At 26.7% G+C, this 19,137-nt stretch overlaps 1 protein-coding gene across 10 annotated transcripts in view; it reads right to left on the bottom strand.

Moving 5' to 3' along the window:
- Positions 1–2,697: 2,697 nt before the first annotated feature.
- Positions 2,698–19,137, bottom strand: part of siz (Brefeldin-resistant Arf-GEF family protein schizo) — a 118,048-nt gene continuing 101,608 nt past the window's right edge. For 8 of the 10 annotated variants that reach the window (XM_067272901.1, XM_067272900.1, XM_067272903.1 and 5 more), the window contains 9 exons: positions 17,566–17,647; positions 15,009–15,216; positions 14,784–14,923; positions 12,422–12,547; positions 12,250–12,349; positions 10,653–10,774; positions 9,573–9,783; positions 8,293–8,342; positions 2,698–4,075 (listed from right to left, as the gene is read on the bottom strand). In XM_067272901.1, the coding sequence (XP_067129002.1) occupies positions 3,845–4,075; positions 8,293–8,342; positions 9,573–9,783; positions 10,653–10,774; positions 12,250–12,349; positions 12,422–12,547; positions 14,784–14,923; positions 15,009–15,216; positions 17,566–17,647 (1,270 nt within the window). In that variant the 3' untranslated portion in view covers positions 2,698–3,844. Of the gene's footprint in view, positions 4,076–6,680; positions 6,759–8,292; positions 8,343–9,572; positions 9,784–10,652; positions 10,775–12,249; positions 12,350–12,421; positions 12,548–14,783; positions 14,924–15,008; positions 15,217–17,565; positions 17,648–19,137 lie in introns of all 10 variants that reach the window. The other 2 variants (XR_010881086.1, XM_067272899.1) reach the window with 2 other exon arrangements.

Here is a 19,137-nt window from a genome sequence, read left to right as displayed (position 1 = left end):
TGTTCGGGAAGAAAGACTGTCTGATAAAGGTAATAATCTTCACCTTAGGTAATGAATGAATCAACTTCTGCTTTTCTCACTGTCTTTGTGTTTTGTAGGAACATTTGGGAGGGAGATTCTTCTCCCTTCCCAACTTTACCGCGAAGAGGACCAAGTGGACATATGAATATTTTCCGAAATCTTCGATGGTAAGAACTCTTTCGTTTCATTTTTTAACACATCTTATTCTCGTATCGTAATTTACTGTTTTTCTGTTTATAGGCATGCCGAATACGTTCTTCGATTACACACACACACACGACAACACACACACGGACACAATCACTCACTGTACATGAAGATATACACCGTTTAACCTTTACTCGAATTCTCGCACTCACGCACTTACACGTCAAGCGCCACGTTCTGTGTAATTCGACACAATGAAACAACCCGAACACTCGCTTCCCATAAATCCAACCCCTGGGTCCTCGTCCCGGGAAGTGGAAACGCCAATTTTAAAGATTAAAAGACTTTAAATTGGCGGCCGAAGGGGCTCTGGTATCACACATCTTGCATGGATTAAATAGAATTTCAGACATTAGCATCAATAATCGCTTTATGATGACAGCCGAATCCGAGTTTTCGACACTTTACTGTAATTGAAAGAAATATAAAAATTATGAATAAATTCCATGTGTATATAATAAAATCTAGCAGCGAGTTACGTAACTTTTTAACACTGCAGACATCGCCGACTTGTCAATCTTAGGTTATTACCCTTAATATCTCTGTTATATTTACGGATTTTGTCCCTCCACTTCACATTCTCTACCATTCTTGCTCGCTAGGGGCAAGTGAATAAAACATCCGAACGTTGCGCCTCGCCAATTGACTGCCGCGTGGTTTTTTCCGATTTTCTTCACGTCTTTAATACCTAATCGGGCCAATTTTTTTTAAAAGTTTTCCGGATGAATTTTGCTCTTGGCAGATCGCCCATGTATTTGTCGTTTAATTCCATCAATCAATCCACTCTTCTTTTTTTCACATTACTAAAACCATGTGTAACTTTATTCATCTTGGGTATCTTTCTCAGTGTGTTCTCCAATGTCCTAATCGTCTTCATACCCAATCTTCTCCGGTGGTACAAGTTACTTCCATATATCGTAATGTCCGTGAATCCATTAACAATTTAACACCTTTTTATACCACCACATTCTTCACTTCCCTACACGTCAAATAGTCCCTGCTCGGAAAAACTAACTTTCTTCAATATTCACTTCATTTTCTTATTAACACATTTCAAATTACACTTTTATTGTAAACATACACCGAGTCAATCCTCTCAATCTTTACTATAAACTCTGCAGGAATAATTGTCAACTTCAATTCTAATCTCCCAATAATTCTTCATTTTATAGACAGCAATATGGAAAGTCTTTCTCCCATCCCGTGGGCATTAGAAGGGTCTCTTTTTCCCAGACCCATTATGGATTCGGCTTGGCTCGGCCGGTAAAGAACGGAAACTCGACATATCCGGAACAATCTGCCCGTGAAAAATTTCCGAGGTTTCTGACTGGGATTCGAACCCGCATTCCTTAGGCTGGCAGCCTTTACCACAAAGACAGTAAGATTGATTTGACACTGAAGTAACAAATATCAAAAATTGAATTTTTTTTCAGATGAAATTTTATTTAAATTTCTATACATTGTTTACAGTAATTTCAGTACCAATTTTAAAAAAGCATAATCAAACGTTCATTTTGGTGTTCATGCAAAATTTCTTTTACCACTTAATAAATTCTAAGATAATTTTTAACAATTTATTTTCAAGATTTGTGTAATAAGAAAAGAACATTAGGGAGTATAATTTTAAAAATTTCTAAGTACGATTTATATAATTCCCCTTCAATTTTTCATCTTGTTAAGTGATTTTTACTTTACGATCCTTAAATTGTGACAAATTTTCGACATTTTATATATCGATTATTGAAAAAACAGTTTTAGATATTTTTGAAATTGGATTTTAGAATTTTTTTTTCTTTTTTGGACGAGTTTTGTTTTCTTCGATTAGTAGAAGAATGCCAAGAAAATTTCTGAAGTTAGTCGCGAAATTCCATTAATCATCGTCCTTATTCAGTTACTTTCAATTGCCATAAACATTGGCGCCATAATCGTGGACAGCAAAACGTTCGATAAAATACACATTTATCATTCTACTTAATTAATCTTGTCATAGAAAGACGTATTTTATAGGCATATTTCAATGCAAGTTTCTAGTTTACCGATACAATCATCAATTCGTTCACGCGCAGAGATGACAAACAGCGAAGCCAAAAATCCTATGCCCGAAATTTCTCTCAATCTCGATGATAAATTCAGTAGACGATGAATCGAACTTAATGTGCGATTATTCGTTTATTTATATTAAAATTGAATATAATATATATGTTAAAATGACGACCTAATCTAAGCAGGGTCGAACCCTATTCAAAACCTCAACTGCTTCAGAATTTTGGTCCGTTATTTCGAAATCCGTTAAATCGGGGATCAGTTTGAATCGAGGATCGATTGTATTTTGTAACGTAAATGGCGGTTAATTATTCTTATTAAAACACTTCTTTAGTAGAAAGGCGTCAGTGTCTAAATCTAACAGTTAATATAATTTTAGCGGGTTGGTTGTACAGTATTTTTAGACAAAAGAACAGAAGAGAATGGTTTTCATATCTGAGAATTTTTTTTATTGTCATAAATATGGCTGAATGTATATTAAATAAGTACAGAAAATTATACAATGTCTGGAATGAAAGAAAATTGTACACTTTTATTTTATTATAATATAGTAAATCAACAACGTAAAGAGGAGAGAAAAAGATGTGAAGAATAGAAATTATGCATCTATAAGACAAAAATAATTATATAGATTTTTATATATACGTAGATTATTGTATTCGATCATCTATCCAACGTGCTAAAACGCACGATCCATCGAAAAAACACCGGGACAGAAACCGAATTTGACTGTTTGAAAACACTTTACATATACATAGAAATTGATCCTTCACAAATTGGTCACTAACACTTTTCAAATATCGAAACTAGTAAAGTCTGTGGATGGAATTATGAAAATCTTAAACAACAATTTTAGTCTTTTAAGAAAATAATTTAAATTCAAAATAAATTCTCTTTTTTCCCTTGTTTTCCGTAATCTAATTTTACATAAAATATTCGGTGATTAACACAAATTTCTGATTGAATGGTGTGTGAATGCGTACAGGATAGTTCAGTTCTTCGATAACGTAAAGGTGCGGAAAATATTCATATATATATATAACCGGTAATCAGTTAGCAATAGTGAAAAGCCATGCAAAAATTTTTTTAAGAACATATATTAAATCTTGTAACTAAATAATAATATAATAATAATTAACATGCATATAATTATATGTTTACACCAGAGACAGCTAATGCCTGCGGGTTATGTACAATTTAGTTAGATAATTTACAAGGAGCTATTGCTCGTTATATATATTTACAATTGTTCACTCAGTATATAAATAATACTGGAATAATCTGTAAATCAAAACACAATAAATCATCATTTACCGTTTCTTCTTCTTCTTCGTGGTTTTATGTAAGCATTTCAATTTCTTAACGTTCTTTTTTCAGCCAAACTATTTGGCACTCTTTAAATTAAAATATATTATTATTATACTTCTGGTTTTTAATAACGTTTAAATTAAAAAAACATATGAAGACCGCAACGACAATAATTTATGAAGAAAAAGCAAAAAGAAAGTCCCGTGTGAGAATTGGAAACTAGAGTCCCGATTGTTACATGTATATTATATATTTATATCTATTGTTATATGTCGGTGGTGTCCGCGGTTCTACGCACGGGCGGTTTATGGGGCACTTTTCCCTTTTTGCCAAAAAGTCCTCCCAGAAATCCTTGCTGGCTGGAAGGTTTGGTCCCGGAGCAAGACGGACCTGCCGCTTCTCCGTGTCCGGGTCTACCTGCCAGAGTAGACGGATTGGTTTGGGGAGAAGAGTCGTGACTGACCGTACTAGCCGTAGAAGACTGGAAAGATACAGACTGCAATGAAAAATAGAGACTAAATATTAAATTTCCACCTTTTATTATTATAACATTTGTTAAGATGCTGTCTAGTTTGGGGCTATTTTTCTTCTTCCGGATCTCCAACATCAGATAAGAGCCAAGTAATCCTATCTGGCTTGTTTCCGATCAAGCCTTTCTGTGCAGAAAATTCTTTAAAAAGTTTAATTTTTTTGATAATAACTTAACTAGATAGAATATTGTGACGGGTGTTCGGCAGAAAAACAGCCCCATTCTAGCCGATAACCGAAAATTAAAGAGAACTGTAAAAATAATTAAGCACCAATAGACAGTTACTCAGTTACAATGTCTGTTGGTATTTACACACTTTTACGTGGATGTGTTTTAATTAAAAATATAAATATACAGAAGAAAATTCTAATATGGAAAAAATATTGATTTGCTCAAATATTAAAATTTGTATTTTAACAAGATACAAATTTCAATACTGGAGGATATAAACATTTCTAAAGTTTATACTTTAACTTGAAAACATTGATTTATTCTATACAAATTTGCACAGTTTATCATCACAATAATTAAAATACTAATGAACCATTTACAGCGTTGCAAGTAAAGTCATTATCCAATTGGAAGACTTTTCTAGAAATCTGTTATAATAAAGTAGTAGTTTTACTAAGAAAAATTCAAGTTCAAAAAATTAAAGAATAATTTGTCATTAACAGTATAAAACATTTATGTACTTTTGTATTTTGTTCTTTTAAGCAATTTTTCAAAACTGTTTAAAAGAATTTTTTTTTTACGTAAAAAAGTACATAAAAAAATAAGTATATCTCATTAATTTAATAAGATCAATGAGATGTACAGTATGTGTCTTTATTAAATAATTATAAAAATATATTACTAACTTTTCTATTATGGGCAAAAAAGTTTAAAATGAATTTTCTATGGTAAAACCACATGCCAACTGTTTTACAAAGTATAAATATTTATAAATACTTTAAAAATACAATTTTATATGAAAAATATTAAATGAATTCTGGAGGTAGCAGGAATCCCAGGCTACAAAATTATTCATAATACCAATGGCTGTAAACTACATAGAATAAGATTCATAAATGTGCTAGGAAGATCTTTATTCTATGATAGAATTAAATTTGAAGTTATTTCATATCAAAATTTTGTTTTACTTTCACTTAAATCTTTTATATCACTTCTGTAATAAGTAAATATAGTTGAATATGCATTTAAACATCTTGAAATTATTTTTTCAAAAACTGTGTATACAAAATTAATTTTAATCTTTTTTTATCAAATGCTGCTTAATTGAATTAAATTTCTTTGCTTAGTAAATTATTATTAATAAACAATTACAATAAAAATGGTATCAAAATGCTATAATAATAATAATAAATAAATAATCTGTATTAAAGTGATCCCAAATGATCACCACAAAATATTATATTTTTTAAAAATTATTCTAAGTTTATTCTTATCAAATTCTCTTGTAAAAATAAACACTGTACCAACAGGATATAGAAGTTTGTAATAATGAATGAATGCAAGTTCAGTATTTCAAAATTATTTTGGAAAACAGGAATTTTTATAATTTTGTTTCACAAACTGTAGTTAAAATAATCAAATGTGCATAAAATTATGTTAAAATTTACAAGTTCAGAAGAAACATTTTAGTGTTTCTTCTGAACTTGTAAATTTTAATTATAATTGTGATCCTGGAGTTTTAATTCATATCTTTAAGTTGTTAATGAGAAATTTAATAATTTGTTTTATTCATTAATTAATGATTTTTTTCTCTTTTTAGTATACAGTATAATTATGTATTGATATTATGACAGGCTATATTATTAATAGAAAATATAATTTTGATACTAAAAGTTGAAGTTTTTAATGATATAAAATTATACACAGACTCTTGATTATTCACAGGATGAATGGGAAAAAATATCATCCAGTTAATCTTATACATTTAGATCCTAAACTCAAATAAACAGAACAGGTAAATTTATAACAAGTAGGCAGAAGTATTCTATGCAAATAAGAGCATGCTCTTGTGTGCCAACTTCTTTTGGCTTATAAGAGCACTGTAATGTTCTTACAATGTAAATTAATTGTACTGACATAGTAACTATCCTGTAATATCTTTAGTAACCATGAGTAAAAAATGCTTCTTATACTACAAAAATTCCTTTAATAATAGAGTATAGTACTATGTAGAACAGTGTTGATTTTGCCCTTTATGTAAGAGTTTGATCTTATACTCTGATATACTCTGAATAATTAACACGTTTTTATAAGATTTGTGGAAATATTATATGATGACTGAAATTTTGGTATCCTGGTTAATTAAGAGTCTAATTTATAATCAATTAAAGAAATCAAAATGCAATTTATTATATATATAAATTCAAAGAATCAAAAATAATGGTTGTGGAATATTATAATTATAAGTAATGTTAAATTTTCTCATTTACAACTTGAAAACTTTCAATCAAATGCCAAAATTATTTTAGAAATTTGTTTTGATTCTAAATATAATTGTTTGGGAATATTTTATGAATTTGTCTACTGACAGTTTGTATATTGAATTTGATAGAATACCCACCACTGGTCGGTCAAACTGTTGTGATGGGATCAAACAGAATTATGACAATGAGAACTATTCCTGTCCTCCTACAGCATGCTGAAAAGATAATAATAAACCACTCAATCAATTTTTACATGATTTGATTTTTATGCTCTTCATTTTGTAATATTTTGCAATCAACTACAATCTTATATTATAAATTCTTTACGAGAAGCTTTGCTTGAATGTTAATTTCAATTATTGTAATAAAAATGGATTTTTTAAATTTTATTGGAAAATATTCATGTGCCTAAATATTTACTATGATATTTTTTATTTTGTTTCTCCATATTTTATTTTATTCAATTAAATATAAATTATTGTTATAATCATATTTTTAAGCTCAAAAAATAATCTATTCTAATATTAACATTATTTAAACAGTGTATCTATCATTAATTGGAGTTTAAAGAAGTATAATATATACTACAGGTAACTGAAATCAATCGATGTATAGATTGATTGGTGATTTATTAATAAAAGTAAAGAGATACTTTAAACCAAAGTACTATTTATACACGATTATGCATTTTACCTTCTTTGAAATTTACATAAAATATAAATTTCAGTTCTGTATCATCACATGATAATATTCTATGCATGTTTTAACTGCTTAAATTATAAAGCTGTTTTTCTATGATTTCAATAACAATTAAATTATGCCATATAATGCAAGTAAACAAAACAGTTTTCTGAATGGGATTAATCCTGATTCAATTTTTTCTTAATTGAAAAACTATAGTTTTAACTGACATATAATTAAAATTACAAAATATATTAAATTATATCAAATATATGTTCCATTATACAATTTAACATTGAATATCTTTAAAATGCTATATTGTATTTTCTAAAAGTAATTTTATGTATTTTTTTGTTCTTAAACCAGGAACATTTATAAAATGGTTATTTAATATATTTTTCCATTATTTTGGTCAGTTGTATGATAAAAGTTTTTATTTCAAAGAAATGTATTTTTAGATTACATCATCTTTTCAATCTACAGTATAAAATTTCATTTGTAAGGAATAATATTTTTCAATTCTGTTGCTTTCAAATCAAAATACATTGTATAATAATATGGATAATAATAGTTCTAGACAGCTTACAAAGTTAGAAAATATATAAAAATTATTATACCAATATTATGTTAAACTATATTATTCTTACATGCTGTTTTCTTTAAAATAGTTTTAAGATGTCATCTTATAAATCATTGTACTGTATTAGGTAACAAGTTTTGATAAATATGATAAAAAGCATATATCATTATGATTCAATAGGTTAATATAAAGATTGAAGAACATTGTTGTAAATTTCAAATGCAATTATGAAATAAGCATTAGAAATCTAATTTTCATTTAAAAAGATCACATGTGAAGATATTTACATTAAGTTAATTGACAATCATTTTTAAAATGTACACAATGAATTTAATATATGCTTTTTAATATATTATCCTGTTTATTAAGCTTACTTCTATGTAATTCCTAACAATATAAAACAAAATTTCAAAATTATTTTATATAGTTAATAATATTAAAATTAATACTAATTGATAATTAGTAAAACTACAAATAAAATTACTTACCATTCCACTATCTAATGAACCGGCACTTCCTCTTCTGACTGGTTTAGCTTCTAGAATATGAAAAAGTAATTTATTATGAATTTCATAAATTAATTTCATTCTAATATATTTAGCTTATATCTATATATTTTAAGTATATTCATATTAATTATTATTTTAAAATAGATATTCTTATTAAGATTAACTCATTTTATTCTCATAACATTATAATAATTTAATATTTACTAAGGTATTTTTATTAAATCCTCCAGTATCTAACATTATTATCATCAATTTCCTGGAAAGGGACAGTTACAGAAACTAAAGAAACATTTTCTTAAAATTTTATATTAGTATTAGTTCATATAAATGTAATGAAGGAGAGCTTTGCATGATTATGACAACAATGCATTACATTTTGTCCAACAAATGTATTAAAAAAAATTGTATGAAATTTTCAAATTAACATGAAATTCTGATGTAATAGTTCCGACTACTCGGCATGATTTTCTTTTTTTAGGTAAATAAGTTCATTTATATATGAATATTCCAAATCTGCATTATCTTAGATTTAATATAATTAAATAATTGTTCCATGTGTGTTGGTATGTTAGAAATCTGTTAAACCAGAGATTCCTAACACAGTGTCAATGGAATTTTGAAAGGGGTTGATGAACAATCATATTTTTTGTGCTTTCTTGAGAATTTCAGATAACTTTCACATAAGAACAACAACAATCATGTAAGAAATTCATTAACTGATTTGCACAAAATCTTGAGAAATAAGAATTTTAAGTGTATTGGATTGAAAATATGATTTTATATGGAAATCAATGCAAGAAAAAGGTTGGGAATCCCCTGTATTAAATCTAAGTTAATTTTATAACTTATTTGATAACAGATAATCTGCTGCTTTTGATACTAGAGTATGCTCTGAAATTTTCTTAGACTATCAACTGAAAATTATTACTTTACATGTAATAATTTTAAGTATGCAAATATCAATTTATGAGAGAGTAATTTTCTTGTATAGTCTATATACAGGATGTTGACAAAAAACTTTTCATAATCTACAGTAAGGTTAAACGTTTAGTAAATTTTATAAATTTGTTTTCAGTAATTAACAGATTAAATGTTACATGGTTCAGCTTAAGTGTATTGTTGATTTTAAGTTTCTCAAAATGTAAAATTTAACATGAAAACTTTCAGATAATTTTTCCCCCTATAGAATTAGGTAAAGTAATAAATGCTCACATATTAAAGAATTGTAACAGTTTGTTTTTTATGTAATAAATACTTACGTTGTTCATGTAAATCAAGCAATGAATTTGATAAAGCTGAACGTTTTAAATTATTTGACTGACTATCAGGAGATAATTTTCCTTCCTTATTTGCTACTGGAACAATTTCCATATCTGCCACTCCAGAATCTCTGTTTTCTGCTCCTCTTGCCCTCATTACTTTTTGTTTTTCTAATTCTGCTTCTATTCTAAGATTTTCCATTTCATCCATCTGTAAAATTGTATAAATAATTTGTAAATACTCAATAATTGATTGAATATTAAAAGATTAATAAAATAATTTGCTCTACATATTAAACTACTTAGCATTCATCTTTTTATTTTGATTTTTATATATAAATATTAGATGTAATTTATGTAATATTAGACTTAAATGTATTTTTATTTAATTTTTATAAAGTTACATTTTAAATATATGTATGAAGTGTACTTGAGAAAAATGATAATGTCACAAATGAGTGTTTGAATGTGTGATTTTTGGAAAGTAAAAAAATTCTATTATTAGAAGTTTTGACTTAAATTAAATATCAGAATAATTTAAAATAAATAAATTTAGTACATATTTAAATATTAAAAAAAAAAAAAGACTATTATTATTCTTATGTGGTTATTTCTGCTTACAAACTTATTTTCTCTTTCTTTTAGCTTTTATCTTATACAAAATTTATTGGTATTTTTGATTAACATATATCTTAAATATATATAATTATTTTATTTATGATATTTATTTATTATATTATTATATAGTTTACTACAATATTTTATGTATGCATGCATGTAGTAAATTTTATTTTATTTAATTGTAACAACAAAAATATCTTTAAGAGTAAAAATTATACATTATTATAAGAATGTTTTAATTATTATTTTCCGTAGAAATTAAGTTGTACTATTGTTTTGCTGTTTACATGTTAATTTTAATTAATATACTTCAAAAATAAATAATTTAAAAGAATGTATCCTGTATACAAAAGAAGTAAGTATAAAAATAAAAAATATTTAGCTCTAAAAAATAAACTAGCCAATGACAACAAACTTAAGATTCAGTTTAAACAATGAAAAATTTTGAATTGTTATTACCTCTAAGATAGACTCCTTCAAATCTTCAACAAACTTTGATCGATCATGTTCATTTCTCGCATTAAATGTAATCAACACTTTATCATCCACTCTTTGGCTCAATCTGATTCCATGTGGATAATCTGTAAATTATTATTCAACAAATAAAGAAAAATTACAAAATTTTATTATTAGGATTTATTGATAATTTTTATACAGTGAAAATATATATTTGACCTTTGCAACTAATGAAATGAAATTGTAATATTTATTGCAGAGTGTAGTATATATATATATATATATATATATATATATATATATACACCATGATATACATGTAGAGTAGCAAAGATAAATGATCTAAGTGCAAAATATACAAATTGATCATTTTTGCACAAAAAATTGTTACATGATTTGAGTGTAAATGCTTTTTATTTTGATAATCATCATTAGATGGAGCTCATGGAATGTCCAGAGGATCTCTGTGCACTAGTTGATCTGTATGACTGCACAGAACAGCACCTGCTATAACAAAAATTAAAAAAAAATCTTACAAGTGATTTTTAAATTAAAAGTGTCATGGTTGAGTGATCAAAGATGCTCCTGATTGGGTTTTCTTAAACAAGCTTCAGTGACTTAATAGGGTAGGAGAATGTCATGTGTTCAAGAGGGGAATAACTCTTCAAGTTATTAATTCCACAGAGCTGTTGTACTAGCAGGTCTGTAACCATTGAGTACCACCAAGAAGAAAGTGCTGTGCTGGAATTTATAGATGAAGGGAACAGCCTTTTTCAACACTATTTTAAGTGAGTAATGACTGTGAACTTAAATCTTTTCACATGTTTGTACTGTGTGTAGGGTACTTAGATCATTTCCAACTGTCTTGTTTGTGACTATTTTCTACAGTATTTACACAAAAACTCCTTTTTGAACTGTTGCATTATATGTTTTTGAAGAGCATGCTTACAAAAGAGAACATTTGCTCTATCATGGACAAACAGTTTTTGCCCTTTCCCAAAAAATAGTTTATGGCATTTAGATCATTTAGCTTTGTCAGTCTAAATATGTAAATGTATTTATTTATTTATCCTGAAAATCTTTTGAAAACACATTTTATAAATTAAAATCAACCTTTTTCATATTTTGCTATATTATGGAGCAGATATTTAACATGGAAGAATCAAATCTACTCAAGGTAAAATTAACTTAATCAAAGAATAACAATATACTAGATATAATAATAATAATAATAATAATAATAAAGTTGAAATGTATGCATTTGAAGATAACTAATATATAATTAAAAAAACAGTTTATTTCTAATGTTTATGTCTTCAATTTAACTGTAAAAAAAGAATATTCATTTCAAATTTTCTCTCAATGTATAGTTATCTAATTTGTATATGATAAATATTCACAGTAAGAATAAATATGTTTAATAAAAAAGAAAATGTAAAAATTCTATTTTGTTTAAAGAAGATAAAATATTCTATCTGAATTTTAAGAACTACAATTAAGAAAAAAATAAATTTATTAAAAAGTAAGTTATTTAATTTTGACTACATTAAAAATTAAAATTAAATTTTAAAAAAGTGTGATATCACAAGTAAGGACTTACAAGGTGCTTCAAATAATGTGACACTCATTCCACATAATGGAAAAGATTGTCTGAAAGTGTATGTAACACTGTTTTTCTTCTTACTAAAAATTTTAGTTACCTAAAATGAAAAGAAAAAGTTATAAGTTTCTGTTAACATTAAAATGATAGATATATGATTAATTCTTCATACCATCAGCATATCATTAAAAAGAAACACTTCCCTCTGATGAATGCCAGGTCTTTCTTTTTTATTCACATCATAAACCTCGTACAGACGACAATAACAAACCAATCGACGATGAGGAAGAGCTAGATTCTGCAATGCAAGACATTATAGAAGTTAATTAAAGAAATTATAAATGATCATAACTATTTGTATATAATTACTTTATTTTACATGAAGTGAAAATCATTGCTGTAATTATAATTTTTAAGAACACTTCCAAAATATTTCAATGAATATTTTATGTAATTCAGTAAATTCAAATATTTTTTCTCTTTTAGATTCATATACCTAAATGAAGTAGTTTGAACTCAGATGTAACAGGATTGTTCTTTCATACACTCCTAGATGATTGTGTTCTGGTAAAAAGTAGAAAAAAAATTTGTGCTCATAGCACTCTTATTTGTATATAACAGAACTGTTAGGCACAAGTATGAGTGGAAAACATGAATAAATCTTGGCAATTGGAAAGGCTACCAAACCAAAACATTTCAAGAACAGACATTACAAAATTTGAAACTTAATGGAAATCAAACAAATGCCTGGATGATGAGAGAGTAGCTGGAAAGCTGAACAGGAAAGTGTTTTTGTTTCTTGACAATGCTGCATCACATATAGACATCCAGCTTGCAAATGTTAAAATTATATTTCTATCAATGAATGTCACTTCAATCTCTCCACCTATGAAATTTTGAATTACTGTCTCTCTTGATCAAAGTCAAGTACAGAAAAATGGTAATGAAGCACAATAAATGTTGATTAGCATAGTGCTCAAAACACTGAGAAAGCAACTCAATACCTCCAAAGCCACTTTATAGATTTCAAGTGCTTGGACACATGTTCTACCATCAACAATTCAGGGTTGTTTCTTCTAAGTTGGATTTCCTTTCAGCAATGAGAATGCCTACAATCTCATAGAAGCTATTGCAAATAATATGAAAATAATAGTCTCACAAAATGCAGTAGGATTTAATATCACTGCAAACCATTATGTCAACATAAATTCTGACATTCTAACCAAATGCATAAGCAAACATACAAAAGCAATCCTTCAGTCACTTTGAGATTGTAAAAAAGAAAGAATAATGATGACAATGAAAACAGGAATGCTTTCACAGTAAAAATGGCATCTACTACAGAACCAGTAAGTCATACAGACAGGCCCTGAAGTAATAATAATAAAAAATCTTCTCCACAGTAAATGTTAACCATAGATTTAAAACATAGAACGTATGTAATAAAATTTCTTCAGATTTACAAAAGTATGTACAGTACATTAATTTATTTAAAATATTATATTTCTTATATTATATATATATATAAATATATATATATCTACACACAGGTATCCCTTGTACAGCATGATACTTCTACAACATGGTTTGAAAATTGGGCATCTCCCCCATACAACACAACTTTCAGTTTCACTCTAACACAGTTTTGGAAATCTGCCATACAAAATTTCACTATTGTTAAGTGTAAACTTTGTTATTCAATATATTTTTTTTACTTCAAGTAAGCATGTGTTTCATCTCAAATTTGTCCATGGATTTTAGAATATTGAAATTTTCAATTTATTTTGTGTCTTTCTTCAGGTTTAATGAAAACTGATAGTGCAATTTGTTTCTTTCTTGTCCTAGCTTTCCTATCAACTTGTTGTCGTCACTGCTTTCAGACTAGCCCTTATGACTGTCACAGGGCTTTGTTTTTATAGATTAAACTTCATATTTAATAAAGTTTATTTAAATATTTTTAGGTAAGTATTATTAAACTTTTTTTAAACTGTATGTAAGCAATCATCCGTAAAATGAAAAATGAAATATGGCAGTATCTTGGTACTCTAACACAAATTCTTGAAAAAGTTGCTCGTTACTTGACTGAACAAATGTACCCCACTAGAACAAATCTTTGATTAATAATGCATTTTTATTTTGTCATCCATAAAAATGTTTTTATGATAAAAATAAATAATATTAAAATGTTGCTGATACTTCTGATCAAGAACAACAAAACAGCTGAGATGATACTTTAAAAAGAAAATGACCTTGATTAACTAAAATTAACATAAACATGTCATACAGTATTTTCAATTGCAATTGTTAGTTAATTATTGATTGCTTTAATAAACATATTTCTCTTAGTAACAAAAAAGAATAGTATACTTTTGCTAACTTTTGGAATGTAATCCTATGTTTTGTATTAGTCCTTTGTTTCATATAGGATGAATTTGCATAACATGGCACTTTTTCAGAATGAAACTACAGTGTTATATGAAGGATACCTGTATATATTAAATAATTTAAAAATTAGAAACTAGAATTACTCTTACCGGTTTTTTACCAACAATTGTTTGTTGAACTTTGAGAACTTGAGTTACATGATCAGATCCTGGCTTAAATTCATTTCCTTTAATTCTTTCATATATACCTACAAGCATATCCCTATCCAAATCATTTCCATCATCCACACCTATAAAAATGACATTTGTATTCATCACTTTTTCTATTTTAAGCAAATTGATATCTATTAAATATGTCTAACATCAATAATCTACCTCTGAGATTTTTAATAAAGTCTTCAAGTTTCATTCTTTTTTCAGCTTTCATATTTGGAGTATGAGAATCAGTATTTAACATTATAATAGCAAAAGCAAGTACAAACACAGTATCAGCATTTTGTAATTTAGCAACAATATCTCGATTGCATTCTATATATCTGTGGCTAAATACTTCTACTAGTCTCTCAATTTTTTGAGCTTCACCCTAAGAAAAACAAAAAATAAAATCTTAATGTTTCATTTATAGTAAAATGCATATAATGGTTTACTACATCTGTAATGATTATGGCTACATATTGTATTCTGTTTATTAAGTTAAGTTTTATTTTGTTTTTATTTTATTATAAAAATATATATATATATACTGTTTAAAAAATAAAAAGTATTAAAAGACTATAGCACTAATCAAATTCAGAAGAATTAATGGATTTGAAATTTGTTCAACTGACAATGAACAGAATTGAATGATGATCTTAAGATGAAAATCTCAATCATTTTACCAAGATGTAAAAAAGATTTTTAATTATAAAAATTCATATAATTTTAAATGAAAGCAATGCCACAGACTATGTATTGTCATGAATATTTAGAGTATTTTATTAGTATTTAATTTTAATTTATTTGGCACATGGATATGAAAAGTGCAAGTACTTGCAATTAAAGTGGTTAATATTAACATTCTTTTATTCAAATTCCTGTGCAAGTCAATGTGTAATTGAGGCAGAGTGTTAATGAAGACTCTTCTGTGTGTTCAGAATTGTGTTCATTCAAAAAATCTGTTCAATTGATTTTGATTAAACTTAGTCATTTTCCATTAATTGTGACAACAAATCCAAAACTGTAATAATAAATAGGGGTCCATGACTTTGTTTTCGAGATATACAGTCATTTCACCCAGAATGCACGACAAAGTGATATCACACAAATTGCACAACTTCATCGTGTAATGTTTCACAGCATGTGTTCTATGGGCTTACAGAATCGAGTTTGTTCTCAAAATTTAATAGGCCAATTTTGATAAAACTGTGCCATTTTCCATTAATTGAAATGAGAAATTCAAAAATGTAATGAGGGTCCATTTAAATTTAAAAAATTCATCAATAAGTTGCTTAACTTTCCCTGCACCATTTAAAATTTGTGGTGGTGCTATCTGTTATGATATTTCATTTAAAAACTTTTTGCCATTTTATAACAACTAAACATATAAAAAGCTTAATTTTGAGAATAGGGATGGGTTTTATAAAAAAAATTTTAAATGCTAATAACAAGTAAAATTGTCATTAAGTCCAACTCTACTCGAGTTATGACACACAACCGCCCTTTATCTTCCCATCCTGACCTTTAACCACCAAAATTTAATAGCATCAATCTCCCTAATACACAAACATTCCTACAAAATTTCAGAAATTTGACAAAAACACAGAAGTTATTAAACTTCAAAGAGGATGAACAAAATTGTGCCCCCCCAGACACACTAACACCCATACATACAGAAAAACTCCCAAACTTTTTTGCATTTCCTGACATTTTAAGGTCTCAAGTCCAAAAATGTAAATATCTTGGAAGAAGTCATTTTTTGATTGATTGCTATACTTTTCCTCTGTTATATATAACAGAACCAGGAAAGTAAAATTAGGAGTCCATGACTTCCTTTCCGATATAAGTACAAAGGTATTAAAGTGACAATGTCTGTGCTCTCTGATGTGATGGAGTACGCCTAATGAAATTTAGACCTAGGAGTCAAAAATAAAAATAGCATTGCATACACCTAATGGAACACAGATGTGAAAAAATGAACAAAATACAAGAACGAAGCAATCACCATTGACTGCTTTTTCTTAAATTCCCTCTCCATGTCAGCAAGTGCAAGGATCATGTCTCCCATGGACAGCAGGTACAAGAATAGGCTCTTTTGTGGTGCAAGTGCAGGGATTGCTTCTTTCTTTCTAGCTCCACCTCAATTCCATTGTGATATGACAAAGTTATGTGATGTCCTAGTAATAATTTAATTTTTGAAAAGTATCACAACAGAAAGAAAACTTGATAATCAAAATTCAGAGAGAACACACTGATATTGATAAGTTTCTAGAACATTTTATCATTTGTAAGAAAAATTATCAATTTTTATATAATTGAAAACCATTCAATATGTTTTTTTCAAAGACTAGAATATAAGTTTTAATAAAATGATAAAATTTAAATGCATTTAAGGCTCAACGGTTCTAGTCTAATTCACATTAATAATAATGTACAAGGAACTTGATAATACAAAAAAAAATTCTAGTTAAATGAAATTTTTAAAAATTTCATATTTAAAACAAGTAGTTCAACTCTGCAAATATGGTTGTTTTCATAATAAATTTTAAAGTTATAAAATTTAATTTTAGAAAAGAAATGTTCCTTAAAAATATATTTTTGTTTTTAAATTTTAAAATAACTATGAAAATTGTATTTAAATTTACCAAACAGTATTATTCAAAATTACTATAAGATTTTAGTTAAAATAAACATAAAAATAAATAATTTAGTAAGTTATAAATGAAATAGTACTCACTGGCATTCTGAAAAAGGTTTGAAATTTCCTAAGTGCAACATCTACTTGCATTCCTGCTAAATCTAATTCTTGTACAAAACATCTAAAATTAATTATTTTAATTATTAATTTTATATATAAAAATCATTAAAATTTAATGTTTATTATGTATAAAATTCTGAAATTAAAGTAATATAAACAAATTAAAATTTAGTCAAAGAGTTTATTCTAATGCAACATGACTTCCTAACAAACAATGGAATCTCAATGTTTTCAAAATCGAAAATTTTAATACAAATTAAATAACACTTTCCTTGTTAAATGATTGTTGAATTTCAATGATAGAGTTTTAATTATTGAATATAAAATGAAGTATTATACATATTATAAATAGTATATTTTTATATTGCAAAATAACAGTGTATTATGTGAATACCTGTTTAAATAAAGAATTTAATTATATAACTTGACATTTAAAGATTGTTCACAACTTCATTTTTCATATTTAGAGTATGTTCATTTTGAATAGGACTAAGAACAATATACACATTTAAAAATAATCTATATAAAATATCATATTATAGTAATAAGATGTATTATACAAAATCAAAATTATACTTGAGAAAAAAAATATAATTATGAAGGGAAAAAATTTCACGATTATTAAGGTGTAATTAAGACAAAAAATTAGCGCACATAAACTGGAACTATACTAACAAAATTCACATTAAATATTTTAAAAAATTGGAACACAGCGGTATTCAACAATTAAAGAATTTCAAACAATAGAACTGTTTGTTGTACATTCCCGAGGAAGGCCTCTAAAAGAAGCCAAAACGTTTGAACATTAAAGTTTGTTCACTTTTACTGCTGGAATTGCTGTGAATTTTGTTAGGTGTAATTAAAATGAAGCAAGCTTTTAGTATTAAAATAAACTAGAGAAAGCTTAAAATATAATATAATTTTAAACAGTTCAAACAAATTCATTTCTAAAGATGTTATTCTGTTAAAATGAGTTAGATTTTAGAATAAATCTTTCAATTCTTAAGCTTGTACTTTGATATTAAATCATTATCCAATAACTATAATCTCATATCCTGTTTTACATATTTTTAAACATAAAACTGCAATTAAAACAAATACAAAATAAACAATTATCCATAGGAATAATTCAAAAAGACATTATTAATATAATAAATGAAACTAACAGAAAATTAAAGAAATTATGTATTCAGCTCAAACAGAAAAATTGTTTATCTAGTTTATCTTAAAGGTTTATTAAATTTATTATTGTAGTGTTTTACTATAGCATACATTCATATTGCCAAAGATAGTTATAAACTGATTTATTATTCATTTAATCACTTACTAAAACAATACTAGATTTGATTCAATAAATAGTAATAGGGAAATTCCTGCTAGCAGTATATTTTACATTATAAATATTGCTAAGTAAGATATATCGTTTTTTGATGGATAAAATCTTAAAATAAATTTCAAATAACTACAAATTTACATAATTATCTGCATACAAAGTCATTGTATATAATTTGCTAAAAAAACTAAAAAAAAATTACCTGATATTTGTCTTAA

The sequence above is a fragment of the Centruroides vittatus genome, unplaced genomic scaffold (genome assembly GCF_030686945.1).
Source record: "Centruroides vittatus isolate TY-2023 unplaced genomic scaffold, ASM3068694v2 contig_459, whole genome shotgun sequence".
NCBI classification, from domain to species: Eukaryota; Metazoa; Arthropoda; class Arachnida; order Scorpiones; family Buthidae; genus Centruroides; species Centruroides vittatus.
This window is presented reverse-complemented; position numbering and strand designations above follow the sequence as displayed.